This window comes from Quercus lobata, chromosome 3 (assembly GCF_001633185.2).
Source record: "Quercus lobata isolate SW786 chromosome 3, ValleyOak3.0 Primary Assembly, whole genome shotgun sequence".
Taxonomy (NCBI): Eukaryota; Viridiplantae; Streptophyta; class Magnoliopsida; order Fagales; family Fagaceae; genus Quercus; species Quercus lobata.
Window position 1 is genome coordinate 17,902,845 of NC_044906.1, and position 21,307 is coordinate 17,924,151.

Here is a 21,307-nt window from a genome sequence, read left to right on the forward strand (position 1 = left end):
TTATTGATCAACTCAGTTTAACTCAATTAAGCTTTAATCTCAAGTTTTTCTTTAAATAATCCAATCTCTTTAATCTTTGTATACTACTAACTTTTGCAACATGCACCTAAAGTGTTATTTGATATTCATAACACTTATAAAATCCTCAATCTACATTAAAGGTTGGTTTGGATTGGCGTCTGCAACCGTCTACATTTCAGCCCCCTTTTTTTTACTAACCCAGCACCTCTTGCACTGTTCATAGGACATGAACAGTGTAAAAAGGCACGTGAACAGTAATTTTCTTGCAAACAATAATCTAAAAAATATTTTTTTTATTGTTTTCAATTTTCAGTTTTCAGTCAAATAAGTTGTATCCAAACGCTCACTAAAGATTTCTTCGTGAAAATACTTTTTACATTTCCAAACAACCCTTAGATGATGAAGCCTAAAATTTATAGTGAAGCTATTTTAGGTGGTGAAACTTAAACTGTCCTACATTACTAATGAATCTTTAACTCTTTAATCCTCTACTTAGTTCTTACAAGTTACAAAGGGAAAAAGTGCCATTTGAATTAATGCTCACCAGCAATAATATGCATTAAAATTGGTTACAATTAAGCACAGGCCAATTGAAGTCTCATGGGATGGTTTTCAACATGATAAAATTGTGCCCTATTCATTACTTGGAACTCTTAATTGTATGATATATTGCTTGCTTGGAGCTATATGTCACATTATTTGTGAACTTTCAGAGGTGACTTAGCTAGTTTTCATTCTGTGACGTGGCTAGAATTTTTATGGGCTCAAAATGGCCCATCATTATTGTTATGGCAAGTGATTGTCTGCGTGCATGTAGAGCTGCACTGAAAGGAAGGAACTGAATAAGTGTTTGCTATCAGAGATAAGAGTGATACTAGACACTACGAAATTTACCATGTGAATACTTAACAAATTGACGAGTTATTGAAGTGGCACAATTATATCTATTATTATGTCAATTTGTAAACTTTTTATAGTAAAATTAGTGTGCATTTGGGAAGAGATTAAAAATGAAAATTATTTTACTATTTAGGTTATTTTTGTTACTATTTATGGACCTCACTGCACTTTTTGACACTATTCATAGACCCTACTATACTATTTCAACTAATTTTTACCTTTATGTACAGTACTTTCAACAATAATTTTTCAATTTCAGCAAAATAAGTGACATTTAAACACTGACCTTAGTAATAGTTTCCATAAAAATTATTCAAAAATCGCACCATCATCTGTCAAGCAACAACTTCGAGAATTTTAGAATAAACCAATTAACGTAGGGAACATGACCAACATTGTCTCGGATATTTTTCATAGTTGTAATCTCACTAAAATTTCATTTTTGAATTTTGGATTTCATGTTAGATTTCACTTTTAATGTTTGCATTTTAACTTAATTTTGTTGAGGATTTTTGCTGCAACTAAGATTAGGATGGCTACTTCATTTGTGCATATCAGCTGAGCATATCAATAGAAGGAATTGTGTTATTTGACCTTCATCTTCTTTTTTATTAGTTTGTTTGGACATAATGAGTCTTTTCACATGTTAAAGAAATACTAGCCTCTAAATACATGCTCATGCATATGTTCGGAAGCTCTTCTATTTTTTTTTTTTTAAGATTAATAATTTTCAACCTGTAAACTCACACTACAAAACGCGGGGGCCTTGGGCCGCGTTTTTTAAGCCGTGGCTATAAAAAACGCGGCCCAAAATGGACTGAAGCCGCGTTTCATAAAAACGTGGCTCTAGACGGGCTATTAGGCCGCGTTTTTAAAGCGTGGCCATAGATGGGTTCTTAGGCCGCGTTTTCTTGAGCTAAAAACGCGGCCTAAGGACCTCCGTACTTTATTTTGTGGCAAAATTTTTTTTTCCTTTCCTTAACTATGGCCACATTTTAAAAACGTGGCTCTAGACGACTCTTAGGCCGCGTTTTTAAAGCGTGGCCATAGATGGGTTCTTAGGCCGCGTTTTTTTGAGCTAAAAACGCGGCCTAAAGACCTCCGTACTTTATTTTGTGGCAAATTTTTTTTTTCCTTTCCTTAACTATGGCCACATTTTAAAAACGTGGCTCTAGACGACTCTTAGGCCGCGTTTTTAAAGCATGGCCATAGATGGGTTCTTAGGCCGCGTTTTTTTGTGCTAAAAACGCGGCCTAAGGACCTCCGTACTTTATTTTGTGGCAAAATTTTTTTCCCTTTCCTTAACTATGGCCACATTTTAAAAACGTGGCTCTAGACGAGCTCGTAGGCCGCGTTTTTAAAACGCGGCCTAAGGACCTCTATACTTTATTTGTTGGCAAATTTGTTTTCTTTTCCTTAACTGTGGCTGCATTTTAAAAATGGGGCCATAGAATGATTCTTAGGCCGCGTTTTTTGAGCTAAAAACGCGGCCTAAGGACCTCCATTCAATAGTAATAGCACACCAAAAAAAACCCAAAGCCACAAAACATTTCAAAAACATTTCAACCCCAAAGCCACAGAACATTTCAACCCAGAGCCATTTCGGTCAAAAAAAAAAAAAAACACAGAATCCACAAGCACCGTCGCCGCTGAGCTCAGCCGTCGCCGATGAAGCTCAACGGCGACGCTGAGACTCGATCGACGCTCAAGCGTCGCGATCGGCGCTGGTCGCGACGCCAAGCGTCGCGATCGGCGCTGGTCGCGACGCCAAGCGTCGCGATCGGCGCCGATCGCCAACGCTCGGCGTCGATCGCTAACGGCGACGCTCAAGCGTTGCGATCAGCGTCGATCGCGACGCTTGAGCGCCGCCGTTGGCGATCGACGTCGATGGCGACCGCGCACCGATGGTGACGATTAAAACGTCGCCGTTGGCGCCGATCGCGACGCTTCATCTGGCAGAACGTTCGCGATGCTTCAGTTCGCACCATCTGGCGACGCTTCCGGCAACCCTTCGCCTCCCACCACAACCTGCAACGCATCAGTTCGTGTAATGGGTATTTTTTACATTTGTTCTCTTTCTTTGATTAGATCAAGTCTTTGTTAGTGTTATTCTATATGGTTCTTTTCATTGGATTGGTTGAAGCTTAAGCCTTCAATTTCATTTCTTGTTAATGCAACCTTTCCTGTTGTATAGGTGCAATGTGGAGATGTGGAACTTGAAAAGAAAATAGATGAGAAGATTGAGCACTTCATTGGATCTTCATGTCAGTTTCTTTTCCTTATACTTGAGTTTAGTGTAGTTTCTATTAATCAGCTTAAAAGCCAATTATTTGAAATGGTCTTTAGTTCCTTTGACACTGTAAATTTCCAATAATTGGTGAATCTACTGTCATTTTCATTTGGTGTACTTGAGATGGTTAACTTGCACCTGAGGGCAAATTGAAGGTGTTTTTTTGCTGCAAACAATTAGCTGTAGCCTTAAATTACTGATAATAACTGTAAATTTACTTTTACTCATCAAAAAAAAAAATATTGATTATAACTTTATTTTGGGATTCCTTGTGAGTGAAGCTCTAGTGGAATGAGCACTTACTAATATGGGTATTTTCATTCTGTGTGTCTCTTGATGACTAATGCAGTCATTTTGTCCAATTCGTACTGTTTATTACACCAACACAATGTCCTTTTGGAAATATATGATTTTGGACCCTTAATCATTATTAGCCCTATATGAGAACAGTAATTGCTAATGTGATACACATTTACTATATATGTGTTCTTAAATCACAAAATTCTGGTAAAAAAAAAAAAAAACACAAGATAAATAGAAATATTTAAATATTGATTTTGGAAGACTAGCATAGAGCCTAAGGATGAAACTGAAATCTAATGGCATAATTCATAGACTAATTATATTTTAATTAAATAAATGAAACTAGGGATACTTAATCTAGGATGGAGGAGATCATGATTAAACATAGACATATTGAAGTTTGCGTATTTTTTTCAAAGATCATCCATGGTGATTTATTGAATGAAAATATTTTATCTCGCTTTGTAGGATGGATTAGATACTAATCAAGAAATTTGGCATGTCAAATTTTATAGTCCTCACCACAAATTTTATCTAAAGTGCACTGTGAGTACTATGTATGTACTTTCATTGCCCTCCTTTCTTGCATTTTATCTTTGCAAGAGATATTACTATGTATGTACTTTCAAAGTTTTTATAGTAAATGTGAGACTAATGCAAGATTAAAACTGTTTAATGAGGGCTTGGTTTGTGGTGACTGTACTAGAAAACAGGTGTGGAGGTCCTTAAGGCATTTGGGCTAGGAAAAAGAAAAAAAGGAAAAAAAAGGGCTATAGCCGCGTTTTTAAACGCAGCTATAGCTTTCACCTATAGTTGTCAACAAAGGTCCTATGGCCACACTTTTCAAACGCAGCCCAAGACGAGGACCTATGGCCACGTTTAGAACGTGGCCACAGGTCCTGGTCTTGGGCCGCGTTTAAAACGCGGCCCAAGACCACAACCTTAGGCCGCGTTTAAAACGCGGCCTAAGACCAGACCCTTAGGCCGCGGTTAAAAAGTGCGGCCATAGGACCGTCAGTCCTATAGTCACAGGTTTTAGGCCACATTAGAAAGCGCGGCCTAAAAAAACGCGGCTATAGGCTATAGCCACGTTTTTTTGACATATGGCCGCGTTTTAAAAACGTGGCCATAGAACCTTTTTTTTGTAGTGTCATCACACACACACACATATATATATATATTTATTTATATATATATAAAGTGAATACACAAATAAGTAAATTGCAAGAATATGCTAAAAAGAAGACTGGAAAATTCTCCAAGAAAGAATTTCTGAGAAATAATCATAACATTTGAGGTAGCCACCCACAAAAATTTTTGGATCTCATTACATTTCTCTTTTTCTCTGATTGATATAATCTACCACGCTTTCTTCTCATAATGCACCTTCCTTCTCTTTGTCAAAAGTTTGTGGTGGTTAACATTAAACATTATCACAATATCTTGTTGTAATTTTTATAGCAAATGATTGTGGGAAGTTTTGAAAATAACACTTACATTATAATTGATATGTAGGTTTTTTTTTTTTTTTTTGAAAATTTTTTTAACATTGAAAAAGTATGTGGGTAAGAAATGCAAGTTAGTGGGATCTTAAAATGTAACACAATTTTACATATTTATCCTAAGTGAGTAGGAATATAGGATAAATATAGATAGATAAATAAGCAGTAAAAAAAAACATGAAAAAGATTTTTTTTTTTTTTTTTTTTTTTTGGGAAAGACGTAAACATGCGTTTTTTAAATTTATATTTATCCTAAAAGAAAATAAAAAAATTACGTTCATTTCAATTTTCTAACCCCACCAAAAAAAAACCTAGGTTCCTATTAAACAAACCATGTTAATTTTTTTTTTTTTTTTTAAGTATCCTTATTCTTATCCTATATTTCTATTTTATTTTATTTTTCCATGTAGTTAAAAGAATATCCAGTTTTTGGCAAAGAAACAAGGTGAAAAAATAAATTTTTTTTTATTTATTTTAAAATTTACTTAAAATTTAGAAGATTTTAAATTAGTAATTTTAGTATTTTACTTATCTAACCTTATTATTTAAACATTTTAAATGGTTGGATTTGAGGGTACTTTAATGGGGATGGATGAGAATTGTAGGGGAATGTATGGAAATTGCAGGGAAATTGACTTAATTCAAAGTAGTCACTTAGAAATATTAAGAGTGAGAGAAAATTCACTAAGCAATCAATTGGTTTATTCTTCAATATGAATGGAAATGTGATTATAAGTAGGTATTTATAGAAACATAAAACTATTCTATTGGCAATGGTGGCTCTAGAAATTTTTTCTAAAGTCGTCATTATGAAAGTTAAATTATACAGAATATAATAAAAATAGAATTTCATATATTGACCCAAAAAAAAAAAAAACACGCAAATACATAAGATTTTACAATTTTCTTTTACAAATTTTCTTATTTTGAAATTGTTGCACGATAATCTTATTATCAATACTATAAATTAGATCTCTTTCAAAATTTTAGTTCAATAAAAATTTTCTTAGGCTTTTCCTTTTTGTTTGTAACGGGAACCAAAGTTTGGCTAAAAACTTAGTTGTAGTTTAAGGCTACAACTCTCACTAAAAAAAATTAACATAGTTACATATTTTGAAAATTTAACAGTTGAATTGTATTTTCTTTATGTTCTTTAAACACATGCCAAATTTAATGCCAATTAGATGTTATTTACTATTCGATCCATAAAATTATTTTTTATGTATAATTTATACTATAAACACTTAAAATTTAAAAATTTGATTGATGACATAGCTGTTGATCTTTGATTTTATTGATATTTTGCTAGCATAGATGATATAATAAGAAAATGTAATCCAACGGTGGATTTTATTTGTCAAAATTCATGTTCAATAAAAAAATATTAAGTAAAGTTTTAGTTTAATCTACAACAAAGTTTGTTGCTAAACTTTGTCCAAAGTTTATTAATGGTGGGCTTAGAAAACTTTAGGTGGTCACAAACATTTTTTTAAAGGTAAAAAGTCATAAAAATTTTAAAATTTATATATAATAATTATTATTTTTTTCTAGGTCAAGATGTTCCTGTGACTACCCTAACATCAATGTAGAGCTGCCCCTATTTATTGTCTCACATGGTCTTATCCTAATGGTTATATTATTCTCTATGTGTATTAATAATTCCAATATGTATTAAGTGTCCGTTTGAGATTTGTTTATATTACTAAAACTGAAAATTTTTGGTTAAAAATACTGTAGATAAAGTTAAAAGTTAGCTGAAATAGTGCAGTGGAATCTATAAATAGTATTAAAAAGTGCAGTAAGACCCATGAATAGTAGCAAAAATAAGCTGAATAGTAAAATAAGTTGGCAAAAATAATTTTGTCAAATGCACACTAAATTTGATTAACATGCTTGGAATTGTAACTAACTAACCAACTAACTTGAAATTGTAACTAACTAACTAAATGCCGGACTAACTAAATGCAATATTAAAACAATTATTATCTATATATTTGTTGTAAGGACACGTTTTGCAGTCCAAGCTCAAGATGTATGAGATCTTAGCCTAGTGAGCCCAGTATAATAAATTTATAGAGAGTGGGTCAAAGAACTAGGCCCTAATGAATTGGACAATGACTAGTATGGATTTATATGATGATCAAATAAGAACAAAAAGCACTGATCTGAATCAATTTACTGTCCAAGGAGGTAAGTCTTTATATAAATCAACTAGACTGAATACAAGTATAATTTTGATGGCTACAGTATTTTCTTTCTATTTTTCCGATTCCTTCCTCATGGAGGGTCTCTTACATTATATAGTTCCCTTTGGACTATCTTGATCCTACACTTGTTAGTCATCTGAGCCATTATTTGAGTATCTGTCCCATCAGACACATTCTTTGGCTTTTTGTGAGTTGTGGTAGCCAAGATAGCACTGTTCAAAGGTCTTCTCCACATAAATGCGGCCAGAAAAGTAGCTGCAGTGCATTCAATGCAGTGATAGTAGTTTTCCCTTAAATATTTTTGGGTTCCCCTCTTTCTCGTATATTCATGATGCACGTCCCTATCACTGGAGCTTCATGGAAGGTCACTCTAATCATTGGAATACATATTTGAGCTGTATTTATTGTATCTGATGAGATATTCCTCCTCAGACAACCTTCCTATTTATATCTTACTCATTAAATCTTGAGCCTGAACCGTTCATTCAATGCAGTGATAGTAGTTTTCCCTTAAATATTTTTGGGTTCCCCTCTTTCTCGTATATTCATGATGCACGTCCCTATTGTTGGAGCTTCATAGAAGGTCACTCTGATCATTGGAATACATATTTGAGCTGTATTTATTGTATCTGATGAGATATTCCTCCTCAGACAACCTTCCTATTTATATCTTACTCATTAAATCTTGAGCCTGAATCGTTCATTACCATTCGTTCCTCCTCGGACCACTCATGCTCTCGGCCAAGGCCCAAGGCTCAATATATAATTTGGGCCCTTAATCCTACATCTGTTTTCCCTCAGCTTCTCTCTCTCTCTATCTCTATTTCTCTTTATCTTTTTATTTCTCTGTTGTTGTTCTTTGATTTATGGCCAAAAGTTTCTCTTTTTATTGCCTGCCTGTTTATGGGTTTGGGGATTTGGTTTCTTTTTGGGGTTTAATGATTTGAAAAAATAAGGGATTTTGATTTTGGTTTGGGGGTGTAAGAAAGAAAGGATTTTTGTTTCAAGTTTTGGGTGTTCAAAAGGTTGGATTTTTGGCTTGGGTGTGGCTATGTTTTTGTGTTGGGATTTTGGGGCTTCAGGTTTTCTATGGCTGGATGTGTATGTGCTGTGTTTTATGTAATACTTGTGAAGTGTGAACATGAGTAAAATCATCACATGAACACAACACACACAGCGGTGGCGGCTATTGGTTCAACCGTGGAGTTTCGACCATGGCAGTGGTGTTGGTGGCTTATGTAGAGCTTTGAACCTCCGGCCATGGAAGTCGTGGGTTTGATTTAGAGATGAAGAGATCAGGTGAGGAGAGAAGAGAAAGAGAGGGAGAGAGGCTTGAGGCTTAATCTTTTTTGTTGGAAAAAAAAAAGTCGGTGTTTGTGTTGAGCTTTGAAGCTCCGGCCATGGAGGTCATAGGTTTGATCCAGAGATGGAGAGATCGGGTGAGGAGAGAAGAGAAAGAAAGGGAGAGAGGGTTAAGGGCTTAAGGCTTAATCTTTTTTGTTGAAGGAAAAAAAAAAAAATCTAGTGACGTGGCGGGTCAGGATTGGCTGGTGTAAAACACATCCTTTACACCCGTTCTTGACACAATCTATTCTCATAGATGACACTAAAGTTATTCCTATGACTTTTTTCACGAACATTACAAGTGTAACCAAAAAGCACACAACCCACTCGTTTAGCCAACTAAAGGCCCGTTGGACATTGTCCATGGTTGGATCATGGGCCGGGATATTTCTTTTCATCCCAGCCCATTGCTGACCCTTGAATATAGGATTTGGTTAGCCCCATAGGCTTTTTGCCTTTCAATTGACAAGTCCAAGCCCATGCTAGGCCTAACCCTTCCATCTTTTCAGGTTCATAAGGTACTTTCAGCATCGAGATGTATTTCTCATTTTGGGTAAAAGTATTCAAAAGAAGATATTTCAATTTCAAATTTTAGTTTAAACTAATGTGTAACCCGTGAATATGCCCGGATACAATTAAAAATAATTATAATTATACAATTTAAATTATACATTTTTTCGAAAAAAAAATGTTCAAATTATACATGAAATTAGTTTATACATTTTTTAAACCATACCTTTCTAAAATATGCAATAGTTTTTCATTATATATATATATATATATATATATATATGAAATTTAGAATTTAATTGGATTTATACTATCAGTTTTTACATCCAATAATTTACTTGCCACAAAAATTAAAAGATTAGATGGATATGTAGCACAAAATTGGATTCCAATTGAAATCCAATTTAAAATATAATTGGATTTATACTCTTCGATTTTTACACTCAATAATTCACTTGGCACGAAAATTAAAAATTAAATAGGACACGTGGAGCAAAATTGAGAATCCAATTAAAATCTAATTGAATTTTCTCTTAGATTGGCTTTTAATATATACCTAGATGACTTGAAAAATAGAAAAGAGACGGTGCAATTTTTATAATGGGTGGATTGAAGTTTTATTAATAGGTGGATTTGAAATGATTACTTATCAGATTTAAATGCCATTTTAAATCCATTACATCATAAATGTTTTTTTTTTTTTTTTTTTTTTTATCACAACAAAATTCCAACAACTCAAATTATCTTGCATTATTAAATTTATTCAACACAAGACAATCAATTAGAGATGATATCCAAGCTATTTTTGGAGCTAGGGGTCATGGAGGACTTGAGACTTATCTTGGATTGCTTAAGGTTGGTGGAAAATCAAAGGTTAACGCATTTAAAGGCCTTCAAGAAAAAATAACAAAAAGAGTGATGAGTTAGAAGGAAAAATTTATCTCTAAAGCAGGAGAAATTATAGAGTCCTCTGGTGGACCACGTCATTTGTACAACATTCCACTAATAGACTTTCACTTGTTTAAAATTGTTGAGTCAGTAATCAGTTTTTATTTTAAAAAAATTTCTAACTCAGCAATTTTAAACAAATTGAAGTTTTTTAGTGGAATGGTGAATCACATTACTTGTCCACCATGAGGATCTTATAATTTCTTAGCAGGAAGGAAGATCCTTATTTCTCCTAAAGCATGAAGGGAGATCCTTATTAAAATGGTGTCCCAAGCAATATCTACCTACACTACGGGAATCTTCAAAATCTCTAAGGCCTTATGTGACACGATAAATTCAACACTTGCAAAATATTGGTGGGGCTAGACAAAGGATGAGAAGAAAATATACTGGATCAATTGGAGGAAGTTGTGCAATCCAAAAGATAGAAGTGGGATGGGATTTAGAGATGTCCAAGCTTTCAACTTAGCATTACTAGCAAAGCAAGCTCGGAGGCTGATTCACAACACCCATTCACTATTTTTCAGGGTGTACAAATGAAGGTATTTTCCTAATTGCTCTTTTATGGATGCTGAATTAGGGAGTAATCCTTCTTATGTATGGAGGAGCCTGTTGGCTGCAAGGGAAATTCTTTGGGAAGGTTCCAGGTGGAGAGTGGGGGATGGTAATACTATTGGAGTAACCACACATAAGTGGCTCTCTCATAGGCCGGTCTTCTTGGGGGAGTAGCAGATGGGACACAAGGTAAAGGACTTGATAGACAGCAGCACAATGCAATGGGATAGGGAGAAGATTTTTTATCTCTCTGCACACAAGACACGAATGGAAATTATGTCTATCCTTTTGCAGCAAAATACAGCAAGTCGGGACGTATTGGTTGGGAAAGAAAATCAGTCTCAATCGTTCTCAGTGCAAAATCTGCCTATCGCTTCGCTGTTAGGATGAAGGAGCAGACACGGATTGAGCACTCCGCAGCAAACACTGAAAGACCAATATGGAGGAAGTTATGGAAGCTGAATGTGCCTCCAAAAGTCAGGATGTTTCTTGGGCGTGCTTGTGCAAACGACCTTCCAACCAAGGAAAACATGAAGCTAGCTGCAACAAACCTCGGCTTGTCTGGACTGTGTTATTGTTTATTAATGTATGGTAGTCTCTCCCCCAGTGGCTGAACCGGGTATACATTGATACGGTGTAAATGGTTTTGGATTAAATTTCAATAAAGTTCTATCTTTTATCTCCAAAAAAAAAAAAAAAAAATTATTCATATGAAGTACTTTATACTTTTTTTTTTTTTTTTTTTTTTTTTTTTTTTTTTTTAAAGTACTTTATAATTTATACTAGAAATTATTCGTTAAATCCCTTCATTTTAAATCCTCACGTCCAAACACTAAAAGTCGAATTAGTGGTAAATTCATCGTAATTTCCCATTTACATGCTGAGATTGAATGGCAAAAAATATCTTTTCCTTATCTAAATTTTCAGAAGTGAGAGTTTTTAAGCACCACTCTTTATTTTGTGTGTGTGGATTTGTTTTCATTAACCTATAAATGCAAGAGTAAAAAAGAAATACAGTTTGCTATTTTCTTACCACCAAATATGTTGTCCTATTATATATATTTTTTTCCAGCAATCAATGCAGCTACTTGAGCTAGGCATAGAATAGAAGAGAGTGATATAATTACTTATTCAAAATATTCGAAGGAAATAGTATTTGCCTGTTGCCGTTGGGGTATACTTTTGAATACATGCATATATTTAACTCTGGCTTGAAAGGTTATTTGATTTATTGGTTTTTTTTTTTTTTAATAGTAATTTGTTAATTATGTTGTGATGCCAGATATACTTACAATTATAGGTTCAATTTGGAGGTTCTTGCAATTCAACATAGGACATAATGGAGCTTGTCTTTTATTGTGAAATTTTTGTTGCAATTTAAAAAAAAGATGCTTCTTATTTGAATGATATGGATATTTGAGCCCAAATCTCATGTCCCATGCTTTTTGTTCTATTCTATATTCCACCCAACCAAACATAGTGTAAATCCTCCCATTATGACTTTTCTTATTTTAACTACCTAAAATAAAATAAAATAACCCAACACCTCCCTACCACCACCACCAATCAACCTTGGCAAGTTTTTATTGGTGGAGTATAAAGTGAAGCAAGAAAAATTAGAAGATTTTGACTCAAGAAAGGTACAAATGTTTGTCATTTGAAATTATTTTGTACATCAGATATACTATGCCTCTCACATTATAGTAGGTTTCATGTGGGAATCCACAAGTAAACCTATCCTTATATAATAGGAGGGTGTATCGATGTACTGTATTGAGTGCACTGAATAATTTTACTAATGTCATTAGAAACCTTTCAACTTGCCTTTGATGCCTAGTTTGTTAAACTCTTTATTGGCTGATACTCATGTTGAATCCCTTCAATTCTTCCCATTGCATGAACTGTACACAAAAGTTTGCTAACTTTGCCAATGAAAGGAGGGAAGCAAAAGAAAAATACAAAATATGTATGTAAATCAACTGTTTTTCTTTCATTTTGCATCTTTTTCATTCCTTTTTTTTTTTTTTCTCAGTTTGAAAAAACACTTGTTTTAGAAGAAAAAAAAAAACTCAATATCAGCACCCCTATAGACACATTAAAACTGGCTAGGAGGGACTTATACAACTCATGATCACTATTGGAGAAATGCAGGCAACTGGATTTATTGCCAATCAATATAGAAATCCTCTCTCTCTCTCTCTATACACAACTACATAATGAATACACATATAAGAAAAAAAAAATCATGGAGCAACTTTCATCAAAACCCCATAACTATATTCTCACTTAGCATTCCCAGTTTTCCTCTTTCCATCAGTTCGAACAGCCAGCCTTCCAGGTTTTTGCAAAGCTTGACTAATCCCATTGGGTGGTTTGATCCGAGATGGTGCAGGAATCAGTGATGGAATTAAACTCCTGGTTACAAGCACATAATTCAAAACATTCTATTAGAAACATGAAAAATGGCAAGCCTAGGTGTAACCAATGCAAGTTTGCTAGTATGTGGAAAGGGAAGCATTATTTCACTCCACGTTGCAGCACAAAGAAAATTCAGAATTCTGCTTAAAGAAGAACATGGTAAAATATAAGCATTTAAGACAGGTTACCTTGATTCTTGGTTCTTTGCTGGCTTGGGATTTGTTTTCTTTGGTTTTGACTTCAAGCCATTGGAAATTTTGGTAAGTTTAGGAAGATTCTGTTGCCAATGCATGTCTGGCTCTGAGGAATCACTAGTTGCAGCCTCAAGCTCATCAGAATCATCAGTGGCCACTTCATACCGACTGCTAGGTACATCATAGTCCTGGATGTCCTTTTTGTTGGCTGTTAGTTTATTGAGAGCTTGTTCTGGGTATATTTTTGAAGGAGCTGAGATATAACTCTCACCAAACATCTCAGAAGACAGTCTGTTGTCTACTTCCCAATGTCTCACCAGAGTTTCATCTCCACTTGCACTGTCATGCTTGTTCACCATGATCTTATCAACCCATTCACCAGAAACAAAATCCTTGTCATCCTCTTTTCCAATTAGTGTAGGACTGCCAACAAGTGGCCAGGGAGTTGAACTCATCAACATGTCGTGAAAATCTAGGCTACATCTTTTTGGTTTTAGTTTGGAATTACTCCGAGCCTGCAAATATGACCATGAACTGCATTTTATAAAGGTATTAAATAAATGTAATCGTTAGATTTTAGGCACCACACTTTAGTTCTATCGTTGTAGAAATGAGTCAATTTTCAGCTTTTTAATCAAATTTAAGACTAATTTATTTCACTGATGCTGTTTAAACCTTTTCTTATAATCTTCTGGTGATGACTATAGTCTAAAATAACTCCTTATTTCCATGCGATTTAATATTCCTTTTCTATTTGGAGAAGACTTAATTTTGCCTCAAATGGTATCAAATATAAAATAGAACAATTTCCTCTAAAAATGCTGCCAGTTCTCAATAACAACTTTCTAAAACTGATAGGAAAGCAAATTGAAGTTCAAATAAAGTCCTAGTAGAGTGAACTCCACCAAATAGCTGGTCAAAGATTCAAACCCAAAATGAAACTTTGATGAAGGATGAAGCAATCATGGGATCTAAGCCAATTGTTCTATCCTTTCACCTTTTCATTATCTTAATGCTTCATTAATTATCACATTTTACAATGCCAAAAGATTATAAAATATATCACTGGAGACAGAAAAATGTAACAGTAAGAATGACAAAAAAAGATGACTTCAATCCAGACTTTGGTACATACGGCATTCCTGAGATGAATCCATAGTGCTCAGACAAAATCAATTTACGTAGCTAACATGAAATCATGGCCTATCAACCAGTTATGACATTTGGTTCATACCTCTAAGTTACCCACATTGTCCATTGCTTGCCTACGACCTGCTGAGAAGTCTCCAAAACTTCTCCAACTAGGATGGGAAGGAGAAGATCCACATGACTTCATTTTTGATCTTTCTGGGCTAGATTGAGAGCTTCGAATACTCTCTGTTTCTCCCTCCTTCCTTAATAAGGCGGCTTTAAGGCTAGCAATCTAAAAAGAGAATAAACAAGGCACATTTATTTTTCAACACAATTATCAAAGTATACAAGACATATGTGTCAACTTATTAATTTATAATACAGAAATATAAATAAAAACAAAAACAAATAGGCAGCCTAAAAATAAGCCATCTGAAATAAAATTAACAATTACTAGACCTAACATGTTTGAGACTGGGAGCAGAGAAGTAAGGAATTTTCTCAAACTCATCAAGCAAAACAAACAGAAAAATGACGAGTAAAAACCTGTTCTTTAAGTTCTTTCACTTCTGAACCATCTTTGTTGACCCGTGCAGCACCAAGCTCAACGGTGGAAACCCTTTCAGCAAATTTGAGAGTACTAATTGTTTCTCCAAGAGCTTCAGGCTCCGGACTAATGTGAACAAACATGAGAGTCTTTGCTTGCCCTCCTAATAGATACAAAAAACAATAAATTAACAACAAAGGAAATTACTGTGGAAATATGGAAGAGGATGTCTCTATAGGCAAGAGGACATTGAGAACCTCACCAAGTGAATCTTGGAGCAGTTGCGTGAGTTTGCTGTTCCTATAAGGAACATGTGAACTCTTTTGTGCAAGAGAGTAGATCACATCTCCCAAGGCTGATAGAGATTTGTTGATATGTTGTGCCTCCTTTAATCTATCTCCGGTCACCTCTGATTTGTCAACCCTTTCACTTCCTGCCAGGTCAACTAGATGCATACAACCACGGAGAATAGAACCAGATGTCAAGTCTCTTCCTTGAACATGAACTGTAAGGCAGCTGGAAATAGATAACATACAGAAGTTAGTATCCATTTTCGCATATGGGAAGACTGTAATCAATGTTCTCAAAATCAGGAGATGATGAAAAACAGATATGATATTATCATTCTTCGTTCATGTAAGAAACAATAACTAAATGGAAATTTTTAAAAAGAAAAATTGCTCTATTCTAAAACTTATAAGATAAAATTAACTATACCTGTGGGAACGACTACTCCGATCATTCATGGCTGTAGCACCCACTGAACGATTCTTTTGCCCAAGGTTCATCAAATTTATGACATCAGATGTTGTTGATACTGGTACAAGGTTTGCTTCAGGTACATTGATTCCGTTTTGAGAACTGTTACGAATTTCTAATGTACTTTGGAGTTAAGGACACATAAAGGAGTAAGAGGTGCATTGAACAAGGCATACAATCTGTTTGGATAAAGCTTTTTGCTGAAAGATTTTTTCTTTTCTTTTTGATAAGCAAGAAAGATTTTATTATACAGAAAGCTTATTTGTTTATTTGCTAAGAGTTAGTTAAAGTATAGTAATACCTCAAATGGTGAGGCTTTAAACAGTTGAATATAAGAAAATAAGTTAAAAAGCTAAAAGAAAAAGTTGTTGTCAAATGCACATTAAAATAAAGATATAAACTAGTGTCGCGAAGGATATCTTTTGTTGACACCATCTGACACAAGGAGATCCTTAACTTGCTCATTGTAAATTTCAAGCATCTGTACAGAAATATCATAGCAAATGGTGTCTTTCCTCTGTTCTGAGAGGAGAAATAGATCACCCAATGCTCTATAATTTACACCTTGACCTTCCTCTGTAAGCTCTCTGGGTCCACTCTGGTTTGACAGATAAGACAAATCAATAAAACTATTAGAAATGATAAATGTTCATTGGAAAACATAAATCAAAGCCTTATAGTGAAAGAAATTATCAAATATGATGAGGATGTGGTGAATCTCTTACCATAGTATAAGTTTTCCCTGATCCTGTTTGTCCATAAGCAAATATACAAACATTGTAACCATCAAGAACAGACCGAATCAGAGGTTGGGTGTCTGCAAATACCTCCTCTACAAAAAATGATAGCAGCTGTAAGGAAACTTGACAAAATAATACTTTGTTCAAAATACCTCCTCTGCAAAAACATACCTTGGGTTGCTGAAGGACCAAATACTTTGTTGAAAGTGAATGATTTCTTGCCCTCTCTGCTATATTTTAAAGGGGCAATAATTGAAATATTTCCTTCCTCTATGTGATCCACAGAACTCGAACGGTTTGGTTGGCCAGGCAGGAAAGGCCTCACTCGGCAGTATACCCTAATATTTCCTAATCAAACATAATAGATGTATGTCCATTAGATCTTGTTGAGAAATTTAATTAAGTGTTAATGACTGAAGTCATTAAGTTAAACTTTAAACCAATTGGAATGTCACCTTTCAGGTCCTGCACTTGATTGTATAGCTTGCGGTTTTCTTCAAGAACTCTCTGGTATCCAGAAGCAGCATGAGCCAGACCATGCAGGTGCTTACCTATAAAGGGAAGCTAGTATATCATTCCTCCTTCAAGAACTTTATAAAACCATGCAAGTTTTGATTTATAATGTACCTAGATTGTTGAATTCCTCCTGGTACTTCGCCTGCAAAAATTGCATTCCTGCTTTTGTACTATGAAGAATATGTTTCAGCTCCTACAGGATTTAGAAAGCAAAGTCACTAATTGCATGCAGATTAACAGCTTTCTAGCCAGCAAGTTTGATACTACTGCAACTTACCAGAATATCTCTTTGTTGTTGTTCAACAAACATATGCTGTTTCAAAAGCAGACTTTTTGATCCCTCATCAAGATCATACTTCCGATCATAACTTTCCTCCTCTTTATATTGCATGCCAGATTTTTCTTCCACCTTAATCATATTGAGAGAATAGGTTACTTATATGTGCCGATTCAACAAAGAAATTAACTTGCTTGTCGAAACTATATATTTTGAGTGTGACAAATTTATCACTTGCATTTTAAACTTTCTATAACATGTGTAAATACCTTTATATCATCAGAAGTTTTGGATAGAGAATCATCAGGGCCAGATTCTGCCATATCTTTCGCAGTTGTTTTCATCTGTCAGATTACCAGAAACATTAATATCATCGGCAATTATTTTTAATAAAAAAAAGAAAAAGAAAATGAGTTTTCTATAGGAAGAACATGATTTCTGTACTAGCATCAGCAGAAATTAGGATCCTGACCCTTCACATAAATCATAGTCAAAGGCAGCAAGGATCTTTGCTAGGCAAACACCATGTGTATGAGGTGGAATACCAATAAAAAGCCAACATTTACCTGTTCATTTTGGCTTTCCAAGCGACGGTTGAACTCCTCCATGACTTTATTAAGCATAGATTCTACAATCTGTGACAGGCTCAAGAGTCAGTTGTTACTCTAGTGACAATTACAAAAATACATATAACTAGTTATAAGTTATTACAAAGAATGCTCAGAACAGACAAGAAGACTAAAAGAATGAACGTGTAGGCAAATATTGTGAGACCCAACACAAACTAAGGTTGGATTTTACATATAAACTTAGTTTGTGGACGAATCTCAAATGGTTAGTGTCATCCAACTGGGACAATATATTCTCTAAAATGTATCCATGGTTGGAGTCGGTAATTTTTTTAACTTCTGCAAATTCCTGCTTAGTGCATACTTTGCAGAATTGTAAGCAGTCTCCTCAAAATCTATTTATATCAGGACAATTCAAAACAAAGAAAGCACCAGTGCACTTACAATTGGAATTTCTTCTTGCTTCTTATTGGAGAGAACTTCACGGACTAGCATATTTAAGGAACGAGAGGAACCCTGCAGATAAGAACACATATAAAAACTTTGGTGTCATGCTACTATGAAAAGTAAAAATTAATATAAAAAGAACAGAAATTCAAAGCTCACTAACTGCTTCATTGAGGTCATGGCCGATATCATTGTATGAAGATAGATCACTAGACAGACTCTGTAGAGACTTCTCATTCAATGATGAGGCCCTTGAAAAAGAATTCATGAATGGTTCTGAATTTTTTCGTACAAAGGATTTCACACAGATGGGTGCTTTCAAATTTGCACCAGGTTTCCATGATCCATTCCTTCCCCCTTCTTTCCATTCACTATATGATTTGATTGCTAGAACACAGTTCACAATCCTTGCAGATTTTCCTCCCTGTACAGTCAGGAGATTAAAACAATGTAACATCAGACTGACAACTCTCTCAAAGTAATTATGTGCCATATTGGTTCATCATCAACCCAAAATAAACACTTTTTCCCCCAAGTGTAAGTTACATCCAAAAAAGAGACAAGGACAGGCAAGTTTGAAATGGCATTATACAGCTTTTCCTTTTTTCTTTTTTCTTCTTTCTTTTTGACTAAGTTAACTAAAGGCAAGAGGGGTGTAGAATCTGAAGATGAATCCCATTATACAGATTTTCCTATTCATGTAACTACATCACACACCTGTTCCAAATCAGAGGCTTCAAAAGTTGGAAGCCCCAATTCTTCCACAGCTACAAGGAAATTTCTGACATTTTCAAAGTACTGGAATGCAGATAGAGCTGCCCCATCAGGAATAACAAGAGAATCACAAGGACCCTCAACCACCTAAATTAGTCAATAAACATCATCAAAACCAACTAAAATATGCATGAACAGACATGTGAAAAGCTGAAAAGAAAATGAAAACCTTGCTGAATCATACCTTTGGCACAGCTCCAGGCTGAACCTTGTTAAGAACATAGCATAGGATTTTTCCACTTCTCAACCCAAGCCTGAATTCTTCTTCAGAAGGCTCAGCAGGCAATTCCTTACCCCCACCCACTCCAACCACCCTTCTGAGCCATCCGGCTGCTTCATATCTTCTCAAGGCTACACAATGATGCAGCAACATTACATTTCTTTTCTTATTAATCACATCTCAAGCTAAGAGAAGCCACATTTCACCAACAAACACCAATATAAAGAAGGTTAGAGCCTTAGAGGACTAGATAGCAAAATCTTGATTTTACCGCAGAATTCATTTTGTTGATTTCAGCTCCATCTTATCTAGAATCCTTTCCAAATTCATTGGAGCATAAAGCAATTGAGTAATAAGCTTTTCAAAATTTAAGGATTTGAGCTGGGACCTCCTATTCTAATTCTAACTTCATAGCTATAATTCCATGCAACAAAAATGTTAAGGATTTATCCATGACAAAGTTCCAAAACTTCTTGGGAATAAGAATTGAAAAGAAAAGAAAAATTAATGCAATGAGAAAGATGATACAAAAAATGAGATTATTGGACAATGAAAAATCATATCATAATTAAGACTTTTTTTTTTTTTTTTTTTTTTTGCGTGTAAATTTATAAAATTTACATAAGATTGTAATCACATGATTATCCCCTCACATAATTCATTACCACTATAACATGTACATCAAATCAACCACACTTTACAAAATTTTCATTGTCATAAAATATATGCTAAAACCATAACCTGTATACAAACAATTTACAAGAAATGATTCCTTGCTTATCAAAGAAACCATTAAATCCAAAATTTAATCAATTTTTATAGAGAGAAAAAAAAAATTAAACATTTAAGTGCAAATAAAATTCAAGAAATGATTTGATCATACAAGATTCCTCAGCCTTCCTTGAAGCCAATCCCATGTCGCTTGATCTGGTACTATGTTTTTGAAGAACATCTTCCACCATTGAAGCTACAGAGAAAGGCAATTCTTGCTCTGTTGCCATTGCTTTATTTATCACACACCAACCCAGAAAATATTTTTTATCACAAACTCAGATTTCAAATCATACCCATTAACTCAAAGGCCTTAAAACTTCCAAAAACAACTTCAATTCAGCAATTTACATAGAAATTAACAAAAATTTCAAATTTTTTTGTTTGTGGTGTTAAATTTAGGAAAAAAAACTTATTTTAGCTGAATTCTCAGGGAAATGGAGGAATGAGAGACTAGGGTTTTGATGAGTTGATCTGTGAGGAGAGAGAGATTTGTGCAAAGTGAAGAGAAAGAGAGGAGAAATTTTCTTAGCTCTTTCCCTTACTTTCCCTCTGTTTCTCTCACAGTTTTCTTGCTCTTTCTAGTTTTTCTTTTTCTCTCTCTGTCTAATATTAGTGGAAAAAAGGTTAACCGAACCTGGCTCCGAGCCTCTCGGCATGGACTTGATGGTATATATTTTTCCTATATAATTATTTCTAAATTTTTTATAAGCAATTTTTGTTTTTAAAATTCTTTTCCTTGAGAGGAAAAAACAAAAAAAAAAAGTTCTTTTTAAGCTGTATATATATTAAATTTCTTATAACTAATTAGAATTTAATTTTGACAATGGACCTATTATGAAGTTCTTCTCAATTATTTATCGGAAAGTATTCAAGTAATTGATGAGATGATAAAATCTGAATGATTTATTTAATAATGAATGGTTGGAATTTTAAAGAATTCAATGCTTATAGTTATTTAGAAAACTTTCAAGATCCTAATCTGGTTTTTAGTTCAAATCAGCTGTATGTATATTTATCTTTTCAAATCCAAGAACTTCTTTTGGTAAAATTAATAATAATAAAAAAGAGTATTTTTATGGGTACAACAAAATATCATAATATTTTCACAACAAAATAAAGTATCAATTTACCATTAGTCAAAATAAAATAATAAATATTGTATTATGACCCATCCGAACAGAAAACAAGAATGTAGAAATGTTATGACATTTTATTATGCACCTGTACTTTCTCATGAAATCTAGGACCCTATCGGCAGATTTTTAGGTGCTTTTATTTTTTTCAATAAATTTGGGTGCAATGGTGAAATTAACCTCTAATTTGTGTGTATATGCAATGAATCGGAGGCATCCATTTGATGG

General features: G+C 34.2%; 1 protein-coding gene across 1 annotated transcript; it reads right to left on the minus strand.

Moving 5' to 3' along the window:
- Positions 1 to 12,587: 12,587 nt before the first annotated feature.
- On the minus strand, positions 12,588 to 20,510 carry LOC115981929 (kinesin-like protein KIN-14G). Its single transcript, XM_031104368.1, has 19 exons — positions 20,056 to 20,510; positions 19,137 to 19,303; positions 18,896 to 19,039; positions 18,342 to 18,602; positions 18,176 to 18,247; positions 17,729 to 17,797; positions 17,432 to 17,506; positions 17,163 to 17,294; positions 16,997 to 17,078; positions 16,825 to 16,920; positions 16,541 to 16,717; positions 16,355 to 16,461; positions 16,049 to 16,227; positions 15,588 to 15,749; positions 15,133 to 15,386; positions 14,870 to 15,033; positions 14,427 to 14,615; positions 13,187 to 13,707; positions 12,588 to 12,995 (listed from the first exon to the last, which is right to left on the minus strand). The coding sequence occupies exons 1-19, from the start codon at positions 20,171 to 20,173 to the stop codon at positions 12,863 to 12,865; spliced, it is 3,102 nt and encodes a 1,033-aa protein (XP_030960228.1). The 5' UTR covers positions 20,174 to 20,510; the 3' UTR covers positions 12,588 to 12,862.
- Positions 20,511 to 21,307: the final 797 nt, after the last annotated feature.

What these genes read in the sequence shown, in the direction of transcription:
- LOC115981929 (XM_031104368.1), bottom strand. Translation starts at nt 20,173, where the DNA reads ATGGCAACAGAGCAAGAATTGCCTTTCTCTGTAGCTTCAATGGTGGAA. An exon ending in TGGTCCTTCAGCAACCCAAG is followed by an intron (nt 16,462 to 16,540) that starts GTATGTTTTTGC and finishes CATTTTTTGTAG; the next exon opens with AGGAGGTATTTGCAGACACC. An exon ending in CAGGGAAAACTTATACTATG is followed by an intron (nt 16,228 to 16,354) that starts GTAAGAGATTCA and finishes CTGTCAAACCAG; the next exon opens with AGTGGACCCAGAGAGCTTAC.